Source organism: Macrobrachium rosenbergii, chromosome 41 (genome assembly GCF_040412425.1).
Source record: "Macrobrachium rosenbergii isolate ZJJX-2024 chromosome 41, ASM4041242v1, whole genome shotgun sequence".
NCBI lineage: Eukaryota > Metazoa > Arthropoda > Malacostraca > Decapoda > Palaemonidae > Macrobrachium > Macrobrachium rosenbergii.
This window is the reverse complement of record NC_089781.1, coordinates 29,832,729-29,852,040: the sequence shown is the minus strand read 5'-3', so window position 1 is coordinate 29,852,040 and position 19,312 is coordinate 29,832,729. Positions and strand designations below refer to the sequence as shown.

At 35.7% G+C, this 19,312-nt stretch overlaps 1 protein-coding gene across 1 annotated transcript in view; it reads left to right on the top strand.

The window, feature by feature from the left end:
- Positions 1-17,438, top strand: part of LOC136827074 (rhoptry surface protein CERLI2-like) — a 26,394-nt gene extending 8,956 nt beyond the window's left edge. The window contains exon 2 of the mRNA XM_067084826.1: positions 17,314-17,438. Within this exon, the coding sequence (XP_066940927.1) occupies positions 17,314-17,438 (125 nt within the window). The remainder of the gene's footprint in view (positions 1-17,313) is intronic.
- The last annotated feature ends 1,874 nt before the right edge of the window (positions 17,439-19,312 follow it).

Genomic DNA, 19,312 nt, shown 5'->3' with positions numbered 1-19,312 from the left:
AAACCAGTCAGCTTTATCCATGTGCAGTCCCCTTCTACCCCCAACTGCTATGTTTCCTGTTTTGAAGACATCATCGGCGTTGGATATTTATTCTGTGTAGTACTCATTCATTTAGCAGGCCCTTATTTATTACCTGTCCAGTAATTTGTCATTCTTCTGATCTGTGTTTGTTATGTGAATATAATTAGTTAAGAGAACCCTTGAGTTTACATAATTTTCCCTCACATGAAGAAGGCCCTAAGTCACAGATTTTCCCTTGCTTTGTTTACGAAGTTGCCCTAATATTGAGTCAGATGTGTAATAAATACAGTTGGTTTCTTGATAATGTAAGGAACTCATGCATTCATCTGTTGCCGCCCAGAATCAAGTAAGTATCCCTAGATATTCGTAGAAATATATATATATATATATATATATATATATATATATATATATATATATATATATATATGTAATACATACATATATATGTATCTATCTATCTATCTATCTATCTATCTATATATATATATATATATATATATATATATATATATATATATATATATATATATATATATATATATATACATATATTCTATCATAAACAATCATATATATATATATATATATATATATATATATATATATATATATATATATATATATATATATATATATATATATATATATATATATATATATATATATATATATATATATATATATATATATATATTATATATATATATATATATATATATATATATATATATATATATATATATATTATATATTATATATATATATATATATATATATATATATATATTATATATATATATATATATATATATATATATATATATATATATTATATATATATATATATATATATATATATATATATATATATATATTATATATATATATATATATATATATATATATATATATATATATATATATATATATATATATATATATATATATATATATATATATATATATATATATATATTATATATATATATATATATATATATATATATATATATATATATATATATATATATATATATATATATATATATATATATATATATATATATATATATATATATATATATATATATATATATATATATATATATATATATATATATATATATATATATATATATATATATATATATATATATATATATATATTATATATATATATATATATATATATATATATATATATATATATGTATATATATATATATATATATATATATATATATATATATATATATATATATATGTATATATATATATATATATATATATATATATATATATATATATATATATTATATATATATATATATGTATATATATATATATATATATATATATATATATATATATATATCCTCAAGGAAGGTATACTTTTTTTCAAGGAACAAGGGAAACTAAGACCTCCATTCTTACATTTTTGTTGCCGACATTTCATGACACAGGTCACATTTTCAAGGCTAAAAAAGAAAATAGTTTGAACCACAGATAGAATCACGGTATTAAAAAAAATTTTAAACATTAAAATGTTTGCAATTCACAAAAAAATGTCAATGCAGCGTTAAAATTAGGTATATAATTGAACATAAAGCAAGAGGAAAGAAAAGAAAAGGATCACAAAAATATAAGTCAAGGGAACCAAGGCAGACTCATCAAGTGAAATGATAGAATAATACAAAGAGATACAAAAAATATGCATAAAGGAATAGCTAGGCAACATAACTGAGTTGACGACATTTGAGTATTTAACGAGGGAACAGTTCTCTCTATAATAATAAACTCTAGGATAGTTAGACCGTGATGGTTATTTAAAAATCTTCAACTCTGATATTTGTGTTGCACCGTACAGCATGGTTTCTGATGTTAGAGTCCTCTGGATTCGATAACTTGCATCCTGTACCTTAAGCCTTTATGAGGGTCCATTCGTTCCCTTCAACAGCCTCCTCGTACATCCCACGATGTTCCGTGATCACATCGTGGACAAGTGTATTTATATACAATACTGGATGTGAAGAGTGGGCTGAGACGATCCTTGACTGTAAAAAATGAACAAGTGGTTAGAGGATTCTTTGGTATTAATTTACCACTCAAAGCAGGAAACTTTTTCTGTATTAGGGAAATGCAGTTCTTACGAAAGTGGTCGTCGTGTAGAAAGGGAAAACTCGCATAAAATTTCATTTTTGGGGCAGTCAGCACTGGTAAGGAAACTCTCTTACTTCACATTTCTCTAAGTTGTTTGTAAAAAAAGATTAATTGGGTAATAATCTTGTTTAAAATAACTAGTTATAAAAAGCATTTCCTCGTAAAATAAGGACCAATTGGATGTATGAGAAAACGTCCTGTGGAGGAGGGTAGAAATACAATTTAATTTAAAGTTAAAAAAAACACGAGCTATAAAAATTCATACCCAGTCCAATAAAAGTTGTCTTCCGGAAAACACCTGTAATAAAGCCAGTGATATCCCTGGATATCATTATATCAAGAAAGTGAAGTTTATTATCAGTTTCTTTCTCCAAGGTGAATTTAACATTAGGGTGTAGTCCGTTGACGAACTGCAAAAAGAATTCGACACTGTGTTCATGTCGGAATAAAACGAAAGTATCGTCGACATATCCGATAAAACAAAGGCAAAAAACTAAGGGGACAGTCCTCCCTAAGGCGCTCCTCCAGGGAGCACATGAAGATATTAACAAAGGTGGGACCAAGTGGGGAACCCATGGCCATCCCCTCGACCTGTTTATAAACACTGCCAATAAAAATAGAAGCCGTGTCTAGCACTGACAATTCTAAGAGTTGTTTAAAAAGAACTCGGGTAAAATTATGGAACCTGGTTTCATTATCGTTTTATTCCGACATGAACACAATGCCGAATCCTTTTTGCGCTTCGTCAACGAACTGCACCCTAATATTAAATTCGCCTTGGAGAAAGAAACTGATAATAAACTTCCCTTTCTTGATATAATGATATCCAGGGATATCACTGGCTTTATTACAGGTGTTTTCCGGAAGACAACTTTTACTGGACTAGGTATGAATTTTGATAGCTCGAGTTTTTTTTTTTTTAATTGAATGCTATTTCTACCTTCCTCCACAGGGCGTTTTCTCATACATCCAATTGGTTCTTATTTCATGAAGAAATACTTTTTTTTAACTAGTTATTTTAAACAAAATAATTACCCAAATAATCTTTTTTACAAACAACTTAGAGAAGTTTCCTTGCCGGTGTTGACTGCCCCAAAAATGAAATTTTATGCGAGTTTTCCCTTTCTGCACGACGACCACTTTCGTAAGAACTGCATTTCCCTAATTCAGAAAAAGTTTCCTGCTTTAAATGGTAAATAAATACCAAAGAATCTTCTAACCATTGGTTCATTTTTTACAGTCAAGGATCGTGTCAGCCCCCTCTTCACATCCATATGGTATATATATAAACTTGTCCGCGATGTAATCGCGGAACATCGTGAGATGTACGAGGAGGCTGTTGAAGGGTACGAATTGACTCTCATAGAGGCTTAAGCTACCGTACAGGATGCAAGTTATCGAATCCAGAGGACTCTAACTTCAGAAACGATGCTGTACGGTGCAAAACAAATATCAGAGATGAAGATTTTTCAATAGTAGGGCGGGTCTCCAACCATCACGGTCTAACTATCCTAGAGTCTATTATTATAAAGAAAATTGTTCCCTCGTTAAATACTTAATTGTCGTCAACTCAGTTATATGTTGCCTAGCTTTTCCTTTACGCTTATTTTCTTTATTCTCTTTGTATTATTCTTTCATTTCGCTTGGTGAGTCTGTGTCTTGGTTCCCTTGATTTATATCTTTTGTGATCCCTTTTTTTTCTTGTTTTATGTTCATTTATATACCTAATTTTAACGCTGCACTGCCTTTTTTTGTGAACTTTAAATATTTTAATGTTTAAAAATTTTAAAATTTTTTTTAATACTGTGATTCTATCTGTGGTGCAAATTATTTTCTTTTTTAGCCTTGAAAATGTGACATGTGTCATGAAACGTCGGCAACAAACTTATAAGAATGGAGGTCTTCGTTTCCCTTGTTCCTTGAGGATGTGTATATTTCTGGCCCTGTATATGTATATGTATATGTATATGTATATATATATATATATATATATATATATATATATATATATATATATATATATATATATATATATATATATATGTTGTATATATTCAGAGTGTGGTCATAAAAATATATGTCGTTAGTCCTGCATACAGGAAATACTCTTCTGTATACCAGCATTATATATATATATATATATATATATATATATATATATATATATATATATATATATATATATATATATATATATATATATATATATATATATATATATATATATATATATATATTTATTTTTTTTTTTTAAATAATATATAGAGGGAGACAGAGACAAATTTAAAAAAAAAAAAACAGAACGTGTTCGTAAATAGCATTTTCTTTACTAACGGTTCCATTTGAGGAAGTTTCTCGTGTGATAGAGACTTGTCATAGATCACCGGTTTGTATTAAAGATATCGCTTATTCCAAAGTCTAATAAGAAGAAAATATTCATCAGTTTATAGCGGTCCCAGAGCTAAACCCCTTGAGATGATAATGAAAATCAATTTCAATCCTTGTCGTTTCTCGACGTTTGACGTTTTTTTTATATTTATATTTTGGACATTAACTCAGCTTTTTGTTCTCCCGTCACCTATTATATATTACCTTCATATTATGTCGTGCTTCTTCATTTCTTGGACAGGGTTGATTCAAGATAACATTTGTTAGCAACTCTGCTCTCATTCTTATTTGAATTTGTTTTTATTCTCACAGGCATAATGTAGTTTCCTCATCCTTGTAATTATTTACATCTTGCGCTCCTTTTTTTCTGAAATGATAGACAGAATTCCTACTGCTTATGGGCAAAGTTCAACACTCGTCTAGTGACCAACCCGGATGCTGCAATCAGCATTATCTAGACAGGCCAACTATGCTACTTTTATGCCCATCGGCCACCACTTTGTGAGAGTCTAACGTGGTTTTATTTTTCCTAGATTTCTGTAGCGTTGAACCTTCTACAACTAAGTCCATTACTAGCGGTTCTTGACTTGCCTACCCGCTTTATATTTTGTCTTTTCGTTTTCTTCTCGCTTCCTGGATTTACTTGAGATCATGGAGGAAACAATACTGTTTTACTCTTCCTAAAAGCTTTCATGTCAAAACTAAACGATAGACCATAATGCAGTCAATCAGAGAGAATGCTGACTAACCTGTTTTTAAAAAGCGAGAAGTTATGTAAGCCTTTAATCAAATACCAAAACTCCTATCAACTTGAGAGACTTCGTGGGGAAACTTTCTGACCGATATGATTCCTCGAAAAAAACGGCCGAAGTTGGGGCTAACGAAATACTTAGAAGACGAAGAATGAGAAGTAGAAAGTTATTCCCTTGCTGCAGAAGACTATCCAATCCATTTCAAAATCAAAGGCTGGGAGGGAATTGCACAGTTCAGCAGGAGCCCCAGCGTCGGGCGCGAGGATTTAGGAATAAATGCTGCCTTCTCTTCACATAGCGCGGAGCCAATCTCACCACCCGAATTCTGTCCTCTGAGGTTAATGTATATTGTGGTGTGTATGGCAGGGCTTTGAAGGGTATGCCTTCGGTAGTGGTTGCCACTCACTCAATGGAAGAGCTGGAGTAGGTAGGTGGGAAAGAAACTGGGATGAAAATAAAAGGAAAAAGGAATGGACGTTCTCCTTCCTGAGATGACTAATTTGTCAAATGTTCGTTTTCATATCCTGAGGTTAAAGTTATTTATAGCGTCTTTTTTCATGGAATAATGATATGCAAATAAAGTAAGTATAGCTTAGTTTTACCAGACCGCTGAAGAAAGTGAGAATGCGATCAAATGCGTTAGATGGGGCCTTTTCGTTTATAATGATAAAATGTAAGCCATGGCGTACTAGTAAACCAAACAGGCCACGAAAACTAACGATATTAACAGAACGTAGCTGAACTGAAACAAGCATAAGAACGTGGACTAAGTTTTGTTTTACTGTCTTTATGGCAAAAAAATATAAAGTATTGGCAGTATGAGAAGTGGGTAGGCAGTGAGTCAAGCGAGACAATGAGTGAATGGAAAGGGCCGTCTCACAGGATAGAATTACCTTCTTGTTGTTGAGATGACCTAAAAACCTGTTTTCCTGTAGGAGGTAAACGAACAAAACAGTGTTGAATAAGGCAGACATTAGGTTTCCCGTTTATGAAAAGTGACTCTCTTGCAGTTTCCACGCAGATGCGTTTAACAGTTACTCTTTCAGACACAGTCTTATATTAGAATTCACCAGTTTATGTTTACTGAAGGTGTACAGAAATCGTGCGTAATCGTTTGATTACGATCTATTATCTTAAGTACTAAGAAATGACTGAGAATAAAAGCTGCTACGGCTAGATTTTAGCTTCTCTTCTTCATCATTTAGTTACAATATTTTTGAAGAAACTACATTATTCTTTAGGTAGCTTGTATGAATTAGAAACAGTTGCTAATTGTAAACGCTTTTCTGTTCTTAAATTAATCACTACTTGATTCTAATCAGTAAGTATGACAATCTTTTTGCTATAAACGGAAGTTCATACAGTTGTAGATGTATTTTATGTTTTTTCACTGACTCACAGTCGGGTAAAGTTTTAGATATTTATTTATATCTGGAAATTTCAGAAATGTTTGAAAGGTTTACCTCTTATGTGAAATTGTAGAGAAAATATAACTTTCATATCATCGTCTCTGTTTAGGAAACTAAGGTTTTCGGCGTAGATCATGAAAAACAAAAAGAATTGTAATTATTCTTTTCATGTATGAGTGCTGTTACTGGTTAATTTTTTTCCCGTGATTAAGATACTTTTTGAGAAAATGTACTTATTAATAATTGTATCCGTGGATTACTAACGTCGTCATCCTCACTGAATATAACCTTGTTATTGTCTGTTGCAATTCCTTCTTCGTAGTTTGTCGAGAGGTGCCAACTTCATATTTTTTTAAGTCCAAATGGCCACTGCTCTTTTTCAATCTTTCTTTTTTTAATATATACTCTTTTGATAATTAGAATAAATTCTTTTGATAATTTGGCATATGGTTCTCTTTTCGTAAAATATTTAAAGTATATTTTCATCTTTTACACTACGAAGGAACTTGTCATCAGCTTACTTTCCAGAAACTTCCTTTCCAATAGTACGAAGCAAAGTTGGTTACAGATACGAATTGAACTTTGTAAACGTTTTCTTTTGGTTATGGCAAAAACAAATGTCTTTTTAACTGTATTATTTATGCGACATAGTTTTGCGTTTCCATTTCATATTTAAATATGTTTTTCACACAAGATAAATAGACAGAGAAAGGAGCTGTATTTCCTGTCTTTTGAGGGTTTATTGCAAAGCAGACGAGTTACAGCCGTTGTGCCTCAAAGGCTTCCAACATCCACGTCAAATCCATTGTTGCCCTTGACAGTATTTCTGTTCTGAATGGAATGTACTCGAACATTTTGCAAAGGTTTTTTTTCTATTTCATTTGGTTCCTGAATGGAGTTAGTGCTACAGATTCTCTCTCTCTCTCTCTCTCTCTCTCTCTCTCTCTCTCTCTCTCTCTCTCTGCTATACGGCATATTGGTCGGCTGTTTTTATCTTCGATTTTTGGTAATTCAAATGAGACTTGACTAAAGTGAGGGCACATATCCTCAGTGTTAAGAGACGGAAAACTGCTTGCTTGTAGAGTGGTAGTTCAGAATGAGTACAAGAGTCAAGTAATGGCTATCTTTTACAATACCTTAAAAGTAACTTGGATGATCTTCCGAAGGTTCATATGGTACAGTTTCACGGACTTGAAAAAAGTCAGGCTTGGTTCAACGGGAATATTTTGCATGTGACATATTATGTTGTGTAAAGTGAATCTCTCAAAGTTAAGTATACCTTAGTTTAACCAGACCACTGAGCTGATGAACAGCTCTCCTAGGGCTGGCCCTAAGGATTAAATTTATTTTACTTGGCTAAGAACCAATTGGTTACCTAGCAACGGGACCTGCAGCTTATTGTGGAATCCGAACCACATTATAGCGAGAAATGAATTTCTGTCACCAGAAATAAATTCCTCTTATTCTTCATTGGGCGGTCGGAGATTCGAACTCGCGGCAGCAGAGTGCTAGCTGAGAACGGAACCCACCCGCCCAATGAAGAACTACGCGAATCTGTCAAAGCTAACTAGGAATATTTTCTTAATTTTTTTGTTGTGGGATGGGGCAGCAAATATCCCATGGAGCTTTAATTGTAAACTTCAACATTTTTACATTCCCTCTTCAAAAGATATATTTCCAAAAGTCTTTATAGATTTTCATTTAAGAATGAAGAACAAATGAAATAATTTGATACTGATTTTTGTCTCTATGAACAGCGCTAAGCACACGTTAGTCAAGTCTGTGGACCTGTTCATGCAGCTGCAAATGGGTATCAGTATCTGATTATGTCAGTAAAACGGTGTGAGGCCGGCAACCTCACTCCTATAGACTTACCAAGAAACCAAAAGACTCAACCATTTTGGCATCAGTGCTTCCACTCCAAGAAGAGGTATTCTTTCCCCAAAAAAATTATCCAAAAATGCATTTGGACTTCTGAAGATGGGCGGCATAGATAATAAGTAGATTAAATAACATTGAATGAGAAAGAAAATAAAAACACTCTTGAATGCTAAGAGTGACAGAGAAGCAGAAGTCATCAGTGATCACCAACTTGCCTTAGTCACACTAAAGCTGAAATTAAAATCACCCAACGACAATGTTGACAGAGCATGTAGGTTTCATACAGTAAAGTTACCCCTAGATGAACATCGACAGGCGTTTGCAATTGACTGTAGAAGTAAAGTTGCAGCTCTATGAATTATATCTGAGGAGGAGCAGACAATCCGTGAGGATTGTTGAACTTAAAGAATGCTTATCAATCTGCTGGAAAAGTAGTGGTAAATGAGATAACAAGACAGAAAACTTGGATGTCGGTTGAGACATGAGATACAATAAAGAATGGATAAAAGCAAAAGGTATTTGAAGGTAAATTCAAGGGAAGAGATGAAGAACACTAAGCAGAACGTGCTTAGAGCTCAGGTCTAGAAAGTGAAGTTAAACATCAGTGCAGGAAGAAAGACCACACTTGGAAGTACATTTTGTAAGGTCATGAGTGAGGTATGAGGAGGAAAACTGATGACTATACCAGAAGTTGAAGAAGACCTAAAAGTTCTTATGATCGAGAATTTACAGTTTTGTATAGGAATCATTGATAAAGACTGTTTTGTGCAATATAGAATGAGGGAACAAAGTCTAATGCTTGATAACTAGAAGTCATAACAAAGGCGCCCAGAGAGGTGATCTGACTTGATATGATGAATATAGAATACCGCACTTGCATTGATTATTAAGAAAATGTTCAGTATACCTCTTCTCAATAGGTTGGAGGATCAAAATATAAAAACTTACAGAACAACAAGCTGGTTTTAGGAAAGGTATGAGTTGCATAGATCAGATATTTGTGCAAAGACATACACCTGTGTGTGAAATTTTAAAATCGCATTATGTTGGCTATTTTTTTATTACAAGAAGGCATTTGATAGTGTCCATAGATGAGTTTTGTTTAAGGTCCTGCGTCGCTAAGACGTTCTCATTAAATATATGAACCCAACTGAAATTACCATTGAAGGAAATAGATAGAGTTGACGATGAAGGGATCTTGCCAAGAAAATTTGCAGTGAATAGCTGCGTGCTACCAGGGAACATTTGACTTTCTCCTAGACTTTATGATAAAAAAAAATGGCTGGAGATGGTAGGGAAGGTTTATATCGGAGTAACGGTAGAAACCTGACAGGCTTAGATTGTGCTCATTATGCTGTCTTAGTTTGCATAAAACCATAAGACTTACAACACTTGCTTAATAGATTGCATCATGTATCTGTAGTGATGGGACTTAATATAAATCTAAGAACATATGTAAAGAGGAGAAAGTTTACACAAAGGGACAGAAAAAAATTAGACGGAAAGAATCAATGAGGACGAATTTATCAAATGTATATTTGGAATTTAGTGAAAAACTTAAAGGCAAATCAAAAATAATAAAAGTGAATAACATAGGGAGATCCAATAACGTGGTGTTGCATACGAAAGATTATATATAAATCTAGTTAAAATAAAACTATATCTGAAAGGTTTTGAAGTTTTGAGAATAAAGCTTTAAGAAGAATATTACGGGTCAGGTAGCAGGACAGAGTTAGGAATGATACTAATATATCCCGTTGGGGGTTAGTACCTTCAGTGCACTTCATGCGATGCACTGTAGGCATTACATAAGGTTCTCGGCAGCGTCCCTTCGGCCCTTAGCTGCAACCCCTTTCATTCCTTTTACTGTACCTCCGTTCATATTCTCTTTCTTCCATCTTACTTTCTACCCTCTCTAACAATTGATTCATAGAGCAACTGCGAGGTTTTCCTCCTGTTACACCTTTAAAACCACCTCTACTTGCAATTCCCCTTTCAGCGCTGAACGACCTCATAGGTCCCAGTGCTTGGCCTTTGGCCTAAATTCTATATTCTATTCTGTTCTATTCTGTTCTATGATACCAATATAAGGATACTGGAAGTTCCATATGTACATTAGATGTTGAGGAAATCCACATGTATGAACTTCTGATTAAATGGAGTTTGATCAATAATGCCATGAATCAGACTGCACATGTGCAAACTCATGCGCAGATTTTTGATTGAATATATTATCAATTAAATACTGATTATTGTTATAGTAGGTTTTCACCTGTAAAATACTTTTCATGACTTTAGACTTTCCACAAAAACTAAGTTTCAAAAGCATTTCACAAACCATTAGGGCTTATGAAGTGTAACAACATAGGATCACAATGAAGAATCAAACAGATTTTGCAAAATTACAATGAAAATCCATGGAACAGAACAACAGTGCTATCGTGTTAGACACTATTGTTTCAGACTTTCGTTTTCATGTTTGTGAAGGAGAAGGTTTTGTAAACAATGTCCGTTGGTTAATTCAACTTCCAGGGGATAATAGTCTTGCGATATTGGATAAATTTAATTGCGAACTATTCATCACATCGAGGACCAGAAGCAGGAAATCATCAACCTATTCTGAAGTACTTCTTTGAAACAATGAACACGAAAACAAATGTCAGGCAAGTTTAATAGCTTTTGTTCTAGCTTACAAAATTAGAAGATATAATGTCTGAGCAGACTGTGAGAGAGATCCTTAATCAAGAAAAAGAAAGGTTAATGAACAAATGAAAGTAAGAGCAGTTTCGTAATTAAAATCTTTTTATTAGTGATAGGGAGTTGGCAATTATGATAATACGATTAAAAACACAGGCTTTTGATACCAAGGTGATGAAAATGACGGCAGAATTTAAAAAGATATTCTATATCATTTATCATTTCATAGCTCCACAAAGACCTGTCAGCCGAGTTGCTGGTTCCTAGAAAGCAAAGACATTAATTAATTATGTTCAAGTTGAACTTAGATCAGAATAAAGGACTTACCAGACTTTGCTAACAGTACGAATATCTTCCATAAAGACCAACGTGTTTTACCTATTCTGTAACTTTCCACATTAGTGATACTGTAACCCCTTATTGATCGTGATCATGAAACTCCAGAGCAGGTTCCAGGAAATGGCAAAGCAGATCAATAAAAAAAAAAGTGAAGTACCTTAGTTTAACCAGACCACTGAGCTGAGGGGCTTCCAAGGAAATTTTACGGCAAACCAGATTACTTAGCAACGGGACCTACAGAATTTACTAATCCCTGAACTTGTATCGAGAAATGAATTTCTAACACCAGAAACCCTTTGGTTTTATCCTAAACGAAACCCTTTGGTCCAGAGGCCAAAGTAACAAATGGGCAAGATAATAACGAAGGTATAATTGAGTATGTTTTACCTGGAATTGATAAGACAAATTCAGAATGTTGTATTGCTAAAAATGTAAGGGAAAACTATCTCGTTTTTGGTCTTTGCTGATGCTTGAAATTGTTCACCAAACAATTGTAACGATAACCTGTATCTCTAAAATCCTTTACTGCGTTCCACAGAATTTGTTATGCACCTATAAATTTTGGTTTTGCCGTACCAGGTATAATGGCTGTTCTTTTATCGGTTCTTCCCAGTGGTAATGAAGATATCTTTTTTATAGGCTACTGGTTTTTCGTACACCAAAACATAGTTTATAAATAATGTTGACATTAAAAAAAAAAAGGTTAATTACTTTTTTCTAGAAAGGTCATAGGAAGCTTTGATATCAAACCACATATACCAGATTGCGCTAACTGAAATCATCTTGAGCATGTTTCATTTTAAGTTATACTTAAAACAAAAACAAAACTTTCTATAAAAATCAATTAAAGAAAATATTCCAAATATATATATTTAAAGCGTTACAGCAGCTTACTCTTCGCAACGTGCACATTTTTAATTAAAAAAAATATTGATTCACATGCACAGAGAATTCCATATACCTCTTGGTTGTGATGGAATTGATAAACATTATTTTCATCCTTACATAACTTAAAATTATATTTTTTTTATATAAATACACTAATAAGATTGACTAGAGTAAAATTTTCGTTTAAAGAGGAAAGGGAATTATGCTCTACATAGGCTGAATAAACATTTAAAGGCAAAGAGACGACAAAGGGAAAATAAGGCTAGTTTTAGTATATGGTCCACCCAACGAAACCTCCTTTTTCCCCGCGAAATAATTGCCAGCGTGCCAAGATACCGTAACGAAAGGCAAAAAGCTATGAATCTTTATTACGAAATAATATTACCTTTGTGTGACTTGATTTCCGTTTCGGACACGTATTCCAGAATATTGGTCACATCCAAAACGTTATTTAAGCGAAACAGTTTTTGGATAAATGGAAAAGTGCTGATAAAGAGAACACCATTTCCGGTTTTGCCATTAGGTTATGTGAATAAAACAGCTTTTCATTTCCAGGAAAATAGAACCAATCGGGAAGTATATTTGCAACGCTCAGTCATCCAGATCGGTGCTGGAATTAATGTTCCCATCGGCAATCTCGATGGAGGAAGGAAACGATTTTGTTCGTATCCGATTTCAATATCAATTCTCTCAAATGAGAATTTGAGAGCATTAATTCTCATTTCCCTTTTGACTATTTTTTTTTTTGCTAATCATTGGGCGATTTAAAAGCTCATTTCCAGTAATGTTAGTGAATGACATGCTCAGTAGTCAGTTTTACAGTTATTAAGAGTGGGAAGTCCCGAATAATATTGATATTATTTGTAGAGGATAGGGTGAATTGTTCTTGATAGAGTATTACTGTTTCAGCGAATTAAGCGTTTTTAGTTTTCTGTAAAAGAACACTATTGTGCAGGCTTTGTCTGTCCTTCCGCACTTTTTCTGTCCGCCCTCAGATCTTAAAAACTACTGAGGCTAGAGGGGGTGCAAATTGGTATGTTTATCATCCACCCTCCAATCATCGTACATACCAAATTGCAGCCTTCTAGCCTCAGTGGTTTTTATTTTATTAATGGTTAAAGTTAGCCATAATCGTGCTTCTGGCAAGGATATAGAACAGGCCACCACCGGTCCATGGTTAACGTTTCATGGGCCGCGGCTCATACAGCATTATACCGAGACCACCGAAAGATACTGTAGATCTATTTTTGGTGGCCTTGATTATGCGCAGTAGCGGCTGTACAGAAAACTCGATTGCGCCGAAGAAACTTCGGCGCACTTTTTACTTGCTCTATATTGTGTATATTCACTTGTACACATTCATTTGATATTCTTGTAACTCGTAGATGTAAATCTTGAGACATGCATCATAAACATAACATTTATAGCAAAGCTTTCAAATCTTCTGAACTACTTTTATATCAGAAATCCACTCTATTTTTAGATGGCAACGTAACCACGAAAGATGGGTTTTATCAATAATAGAAAGCATTCGGTATTTCCCACATACTGAATCTAGTTTCTTTCAAACCTTATTTTCTTTCATATCGTGTTTGCTTGTATTGGATCTACTGTATACTTGAGGTTTGTGGTGGGCACTTCAGCCAGTCTTACTATGGTGAGATTACCAGTTTTTAGTGTTTATGTTGAAATTTCAAACAGCAAAAATCATTAATTTCTTTGATTATTTTGTTTAACATAATCATCGTACCTTGTTACCATTTACCAATTACCAAGTTTTAGTAAAAATGATGGAAATATAGTAAATTATTGACATGTAAGGTACTATAGCTAGTTCACTTAAGGTAGATTCTTGGGCCTACGAGATGTTTGTATGGAGGTCTCTGATTGGCTGGTACCGGGAGGTAGGCGGCTCGCTCAGTCTCATTTTTGCGTCTGTAGCTCAGAAAATTACCATTATGTTTATATTTCTTCATTTATCTCACGTTTTGCACAAGATAGGAAAGTTTTAGTCATACCATAGGGCTCGGTATTAATTGCACAACTAAATCACGATTTCCTGAAATCAATAAGATAAAACACAAAGGAATTACAATGAGCAAAAGTGAAGAGAGAAGCATTTAAATCTTTATGCTTGTTTTTACTTATCGGATTTTGCATCATTCAACGATCAAGATCAAATAAAACTTGTGTTTTCATAAAATAAGCTCACCCTGAATGCGCTGGTGCTTTCAGATTTTATATGCGTTTGATATGTGAATAAAAAAAATTAAGAATATGTCTTATTATGTTGCATCCGTTCTTGACTCAGTTTGGCAGTAGTGCCGAGAGACGGTGATCTGCAAACAGCGAGAGTTTTGAGGTGCCGTTGACAGTTGCCAATAAGTGATTTGAGAAGTTTGCAGTTTCGACAGTGTTTACCGTATTATTATGTCATTGCATTTCCTGTAAATAAATGCATAGAATTCCCATTATGACCGTCGAACTTTTTCACTCTAGTATCATATATGTCTGGACATATCTGATAAGAAAAAATTAATAATCAGATAGCTGCATCTGGATGTGTTGGCTTCAATTTAGTTTAGGTGAGAAATTTGAATACTGTAGAGTACATGATAAATAACAGGCCTACATAATTATGAGTTCATTATTATGGCCATTTGTTTCTCTGGTCAACAACATCAAAAGTTTATGGTTTTTATATGTTCATTCAATGAACGAAAGTACATCTTTTTATTTCTTACCATAAAATCTGCTGGTGATGTAGCGAATATAAAAATCTGTCTTTTTCAGAATTTGTTTGAGCTACTCTTACACCAGAATGTTTATTCATTTATATACATGTTACTTTTGATAATTACATAATGTAATGACATAATGATATGGTAAATGATGTTGAAACTGCAAACTTCTCATATCACTAGTTGGCAACTGTCAACGGCACCTCAAAACTCTCGCTGTTTGCAGATCACCGTCTCTCAGCACTACTGCCAAACTAAGTCAACTTAATAAGACATATTCTTAATTTTCTCTTCACATATTACACGCATCTAAAATCTGAAAAGACCAGCATATTCAGGGAGAATTTATTGTATGAAAACACAAGTTTCATTTTATCTTGATCGCATGAATGATGCAAAATCCGATGATAAGTAAAAGAACTTCATTAAAATGGTTCGAACATAAAATGTACCAGAGTCAAGGATGCTAGTAGCTCCAACATTTATAAACGGCAAACAGATCCTTCTAAGGTAAAGATTGATCACTTACAACTTTTTACATGCTTTTATTTAACTTGACTTCTGCGTCTGTTTGTCTGTTTGGGTCAAATCTTGTAACTCAATTTTCGACCTGTTCTCTTTGTCCGATGGACTTGAAATTTTGCGTGGTTACTCAGTCCCGGTGACAATACAAACTTACATAATCAGTAGGTCAGCAGTGACCTATAGAACCCCTACAGTGACCTCTCCCATATCTCAGGATTCGTATGTAACTCTTCGGATTTTTCACAACTTTTTTGACTTGGTAGAATCCATCCTCTATATAGCCCCTCCCCCTTTCCCATTCCCTCTCCCTCCTGCTCCCCCTTCTGGAGCACACGATGAAGTGTTAATTTAGCTGTGCCCTTCCCCTTCCCCAACCATAATCCTCCCCTTCCACCTCCCCTCCCATAATCCTCCCCTTCCACCTCCCCCCCATAATCCTCCCTCCACCTCCCCTCCCATAATCCTCCCTTCCACCTCAAAGCACACATCAAGTGTTAATTTAACTGTTTCTCCCCTCCCCTTCCCTCTTCCATCCCCTCCCCCCCCCCTTCCGAGCAAGCATATGATCAAATGTTAACTTAGCTGTGTCCTCCCCCTCCCCGTCCTTCTTCCATCCCCCTCATCTTACCACTTCCATTCCCCTCATCTTCCCTCTTCCATCCCCTTCCTCCCCCCCTTCCTGAGCACACAATCAAGTATTAATTTAGCTGTGTTCTCCCCCTCCCCTTCCCTCTTCCATCACCCTCATCTTCCCCTCTTCCCTCCCCCTACCCTTCCCTTTCCATCCCCTCCCCTTCCCATCCCCTTTCCTTCCTCTCCCCTCCCCCTCCCCTTTCCAGAGCATGTGATCAAATGTTAATTTAGCTGTGTCCTCCCTCTCCTCCTCCCCTTCCCCTCTTCATCCCCCTTCTCGAGCACACAATCAAGTGTTAATTTAGCTGTGTCCTCCAATCCCCCTCTTAACTCCCCTCCCTTCCCTCTTGCATCTCCGTCCCCTCCCCTTCCTCTCTCCCCTTCCCCTCCCCTTCCTCCCCTTCCACAGCACACGATCAGTGTTAATTTAGCTGTGTCCTCCCCTTCCCTCTTCCCTCCCCTCCCTTCCCTTTCCGTCTTCCCTCCCTTCCCTTTCTCTCTCTTCCCTCCTCCCCTTCCCCTTTCCTTTCCCTCCCTCCCCTTCCCTTCCTCTTCCCTCCCCTCCCCCTTCCCTTTCCTCTTCCATACCCTCCCCTTCCCCTACCCTACCCATCGCCCTTCCCCCTTCCGGAGCATGTGATCAAATGTTAATTTAGCTGCGTCCTCCTCCTCCTCCCCTTCCCCTTCCATCCCCCCCCTTCCCCTCCCTCTCCTTCCGATGCATGTGATCAAGTGTTAATTTAGCTGTGTCCTCCCCTCTTCTTCCCTCTTCCCTCCCCCTCTGCTCCTCTCTTCCATCCCCGTCCCTTCCTCCTTCTGGAGCGCATGATCAAGTGTTAATTTGACTGTGTCGTCCCCTCCCCTTACCTCTTCCAGCCCCCTTCGCATTCCTTTCCCCTGTCCTCTTCCAGAGCATGCGATCAAATGTTAATTTAGTTGTGTCCTCCTCTTCCTCTTCCTCCTCCCTCTCCCCCTCCTCCCCTCCCCTCTTCCCCTCCTGACTCTTCCCTCCCTCTTCCATCCCCCCCTTCCTCCTCCCTTTCTGGAGCACTGATCAAAAGTGTTAATTTAGCTGTGTCCTCGCCCTCCAATTTCCTCTTACATCCCCTTCCCTCCCCTTCCCCCTACAGTCCCCTTCCCATCCCCTTCCCCCCCTTCCTTCCCTTCCCCTTCATGCCCTCAAATCCCTTAATTCCCTTTCCTTTCCTTCCTTCCTCCTTCCTGACTCCTTCCCCTTCCCATCCCCTCCCTCCCCTCCTCCTTCCTCCCCCCCATCCCCTCCCCTCCCCTTCCCCCCATCCCCTTCTCCCTTCCCATCCTCTTCTCCCCCCCCCTCCTCCTTTCCCCTTCCAACTTCCCCCCTCCCCTCCCCTTCCACTCCCTTTCCCATTCCCTCCCCTTCCCCTCCCTTCCCCCATCCAGAGCACACAAGTGTTGATTTAAATGTTATCCCTTTCACTTCCTGTCAGCTCTGTCCTCCTCCTCCCCTCCTTCCCTCCCCTCTCTCCCCTACCTCTTCCTTCTTCCTCCTCCTCTCCTCTCCATCCCCTATTTTCCTACCCTCCCCTACCTCCCCTCTCACCCTCCCCTCACCCTTCATCTTTCCTCCCATCTCCCTCCTATCCATCCCCTTCCTCCCTTTTCCCTCTTCCATCCCATTCCTCCCATTTTCCTCCCCTCCCCTGCCACCTCCCCTATCCTTCTCTCCACCTCCCCTTCCATCCTCTTCCCTTTCCATCCCTCTTCCCTCCCCTTCCTATTTCCCCTTCCCCTCACCTTCCCCTCACCTTCCTTCTTCCTCCCTTCCTTCTATCTCCTCCTCCCTCAAAACTGATATCAATTTCGTTAACTACAATATAAATCGGTTACAATTTCCGTCAAAACTAAAAAGTATAAAATAAAAAATAAAAATAAATTTTAAACATATTTTTATTAAAATGCACTATATAATATCATTATCATGTTTATAAAAGTTAAACAGGGAAGGAAATGCTGCAAGAAAAGAAATAGATGTTTTCTTTATTTCTATTTCTTTCCATGTTTGGTGTACGCATTTTTGTAGACATGTTGCAAGAAAATCCTTGTCTCAAAAAATTATTACTTTTTAGTGCATTTTAATAAAAGGGTATTAAATTATATATATATATATATATATATATATATATATATATATATATATATAATATATATATATAATTAGCTCTCCACAACAAAGCCATCTAATAGGCAGTGTATGCATTTGGAGTTTTATTTCCATATTTACAGGGTAGTGATAATTATACACTGATAAGTAACTCCGAAGAATAACTTCCATGTGATTAAAAGTAACGAGATATGACCATATAAAGTTATTCAATAGACCCGGATAGCGTATTACACTACGTTTCTGCGCATTTTTATAGCAAACTTATGACGCCCTTTTTCACTAACATAGAAAGGGGAATATTAATCCAGTAGGTTGGTGTTGACATTGCATGTGCAAGATTCCGTGTTCAAAAAATACTTGTTAGTGAGTACAGTATATATGCCATTCCATAATCAAAAGTACAAATCATAAACATCAAGTTATATTCTCTACAAGATAGTGAGCTTCTGAAGTCACTCCTCACCATTATATCGTTTCCATCACTATCAGCATTGCCTTTTTTGTAAATATAAATGGCGCCATTAACAACTCTGATAACTTTTCAAGGGAAGGAAACACAGAGGGTAGAACATAATATGCAGAACTGGAATCGAAAATAGCAGATATATTTGTTGATTTGCTCTTCGTTAGTGCGAGCATTTATTAATGAAATTAATGAAAATGAACCACAATGCAACTTGGCAAAAATATTGTAAATTAGGAGGGGGCGGTTGTTGATACAGTTAATAT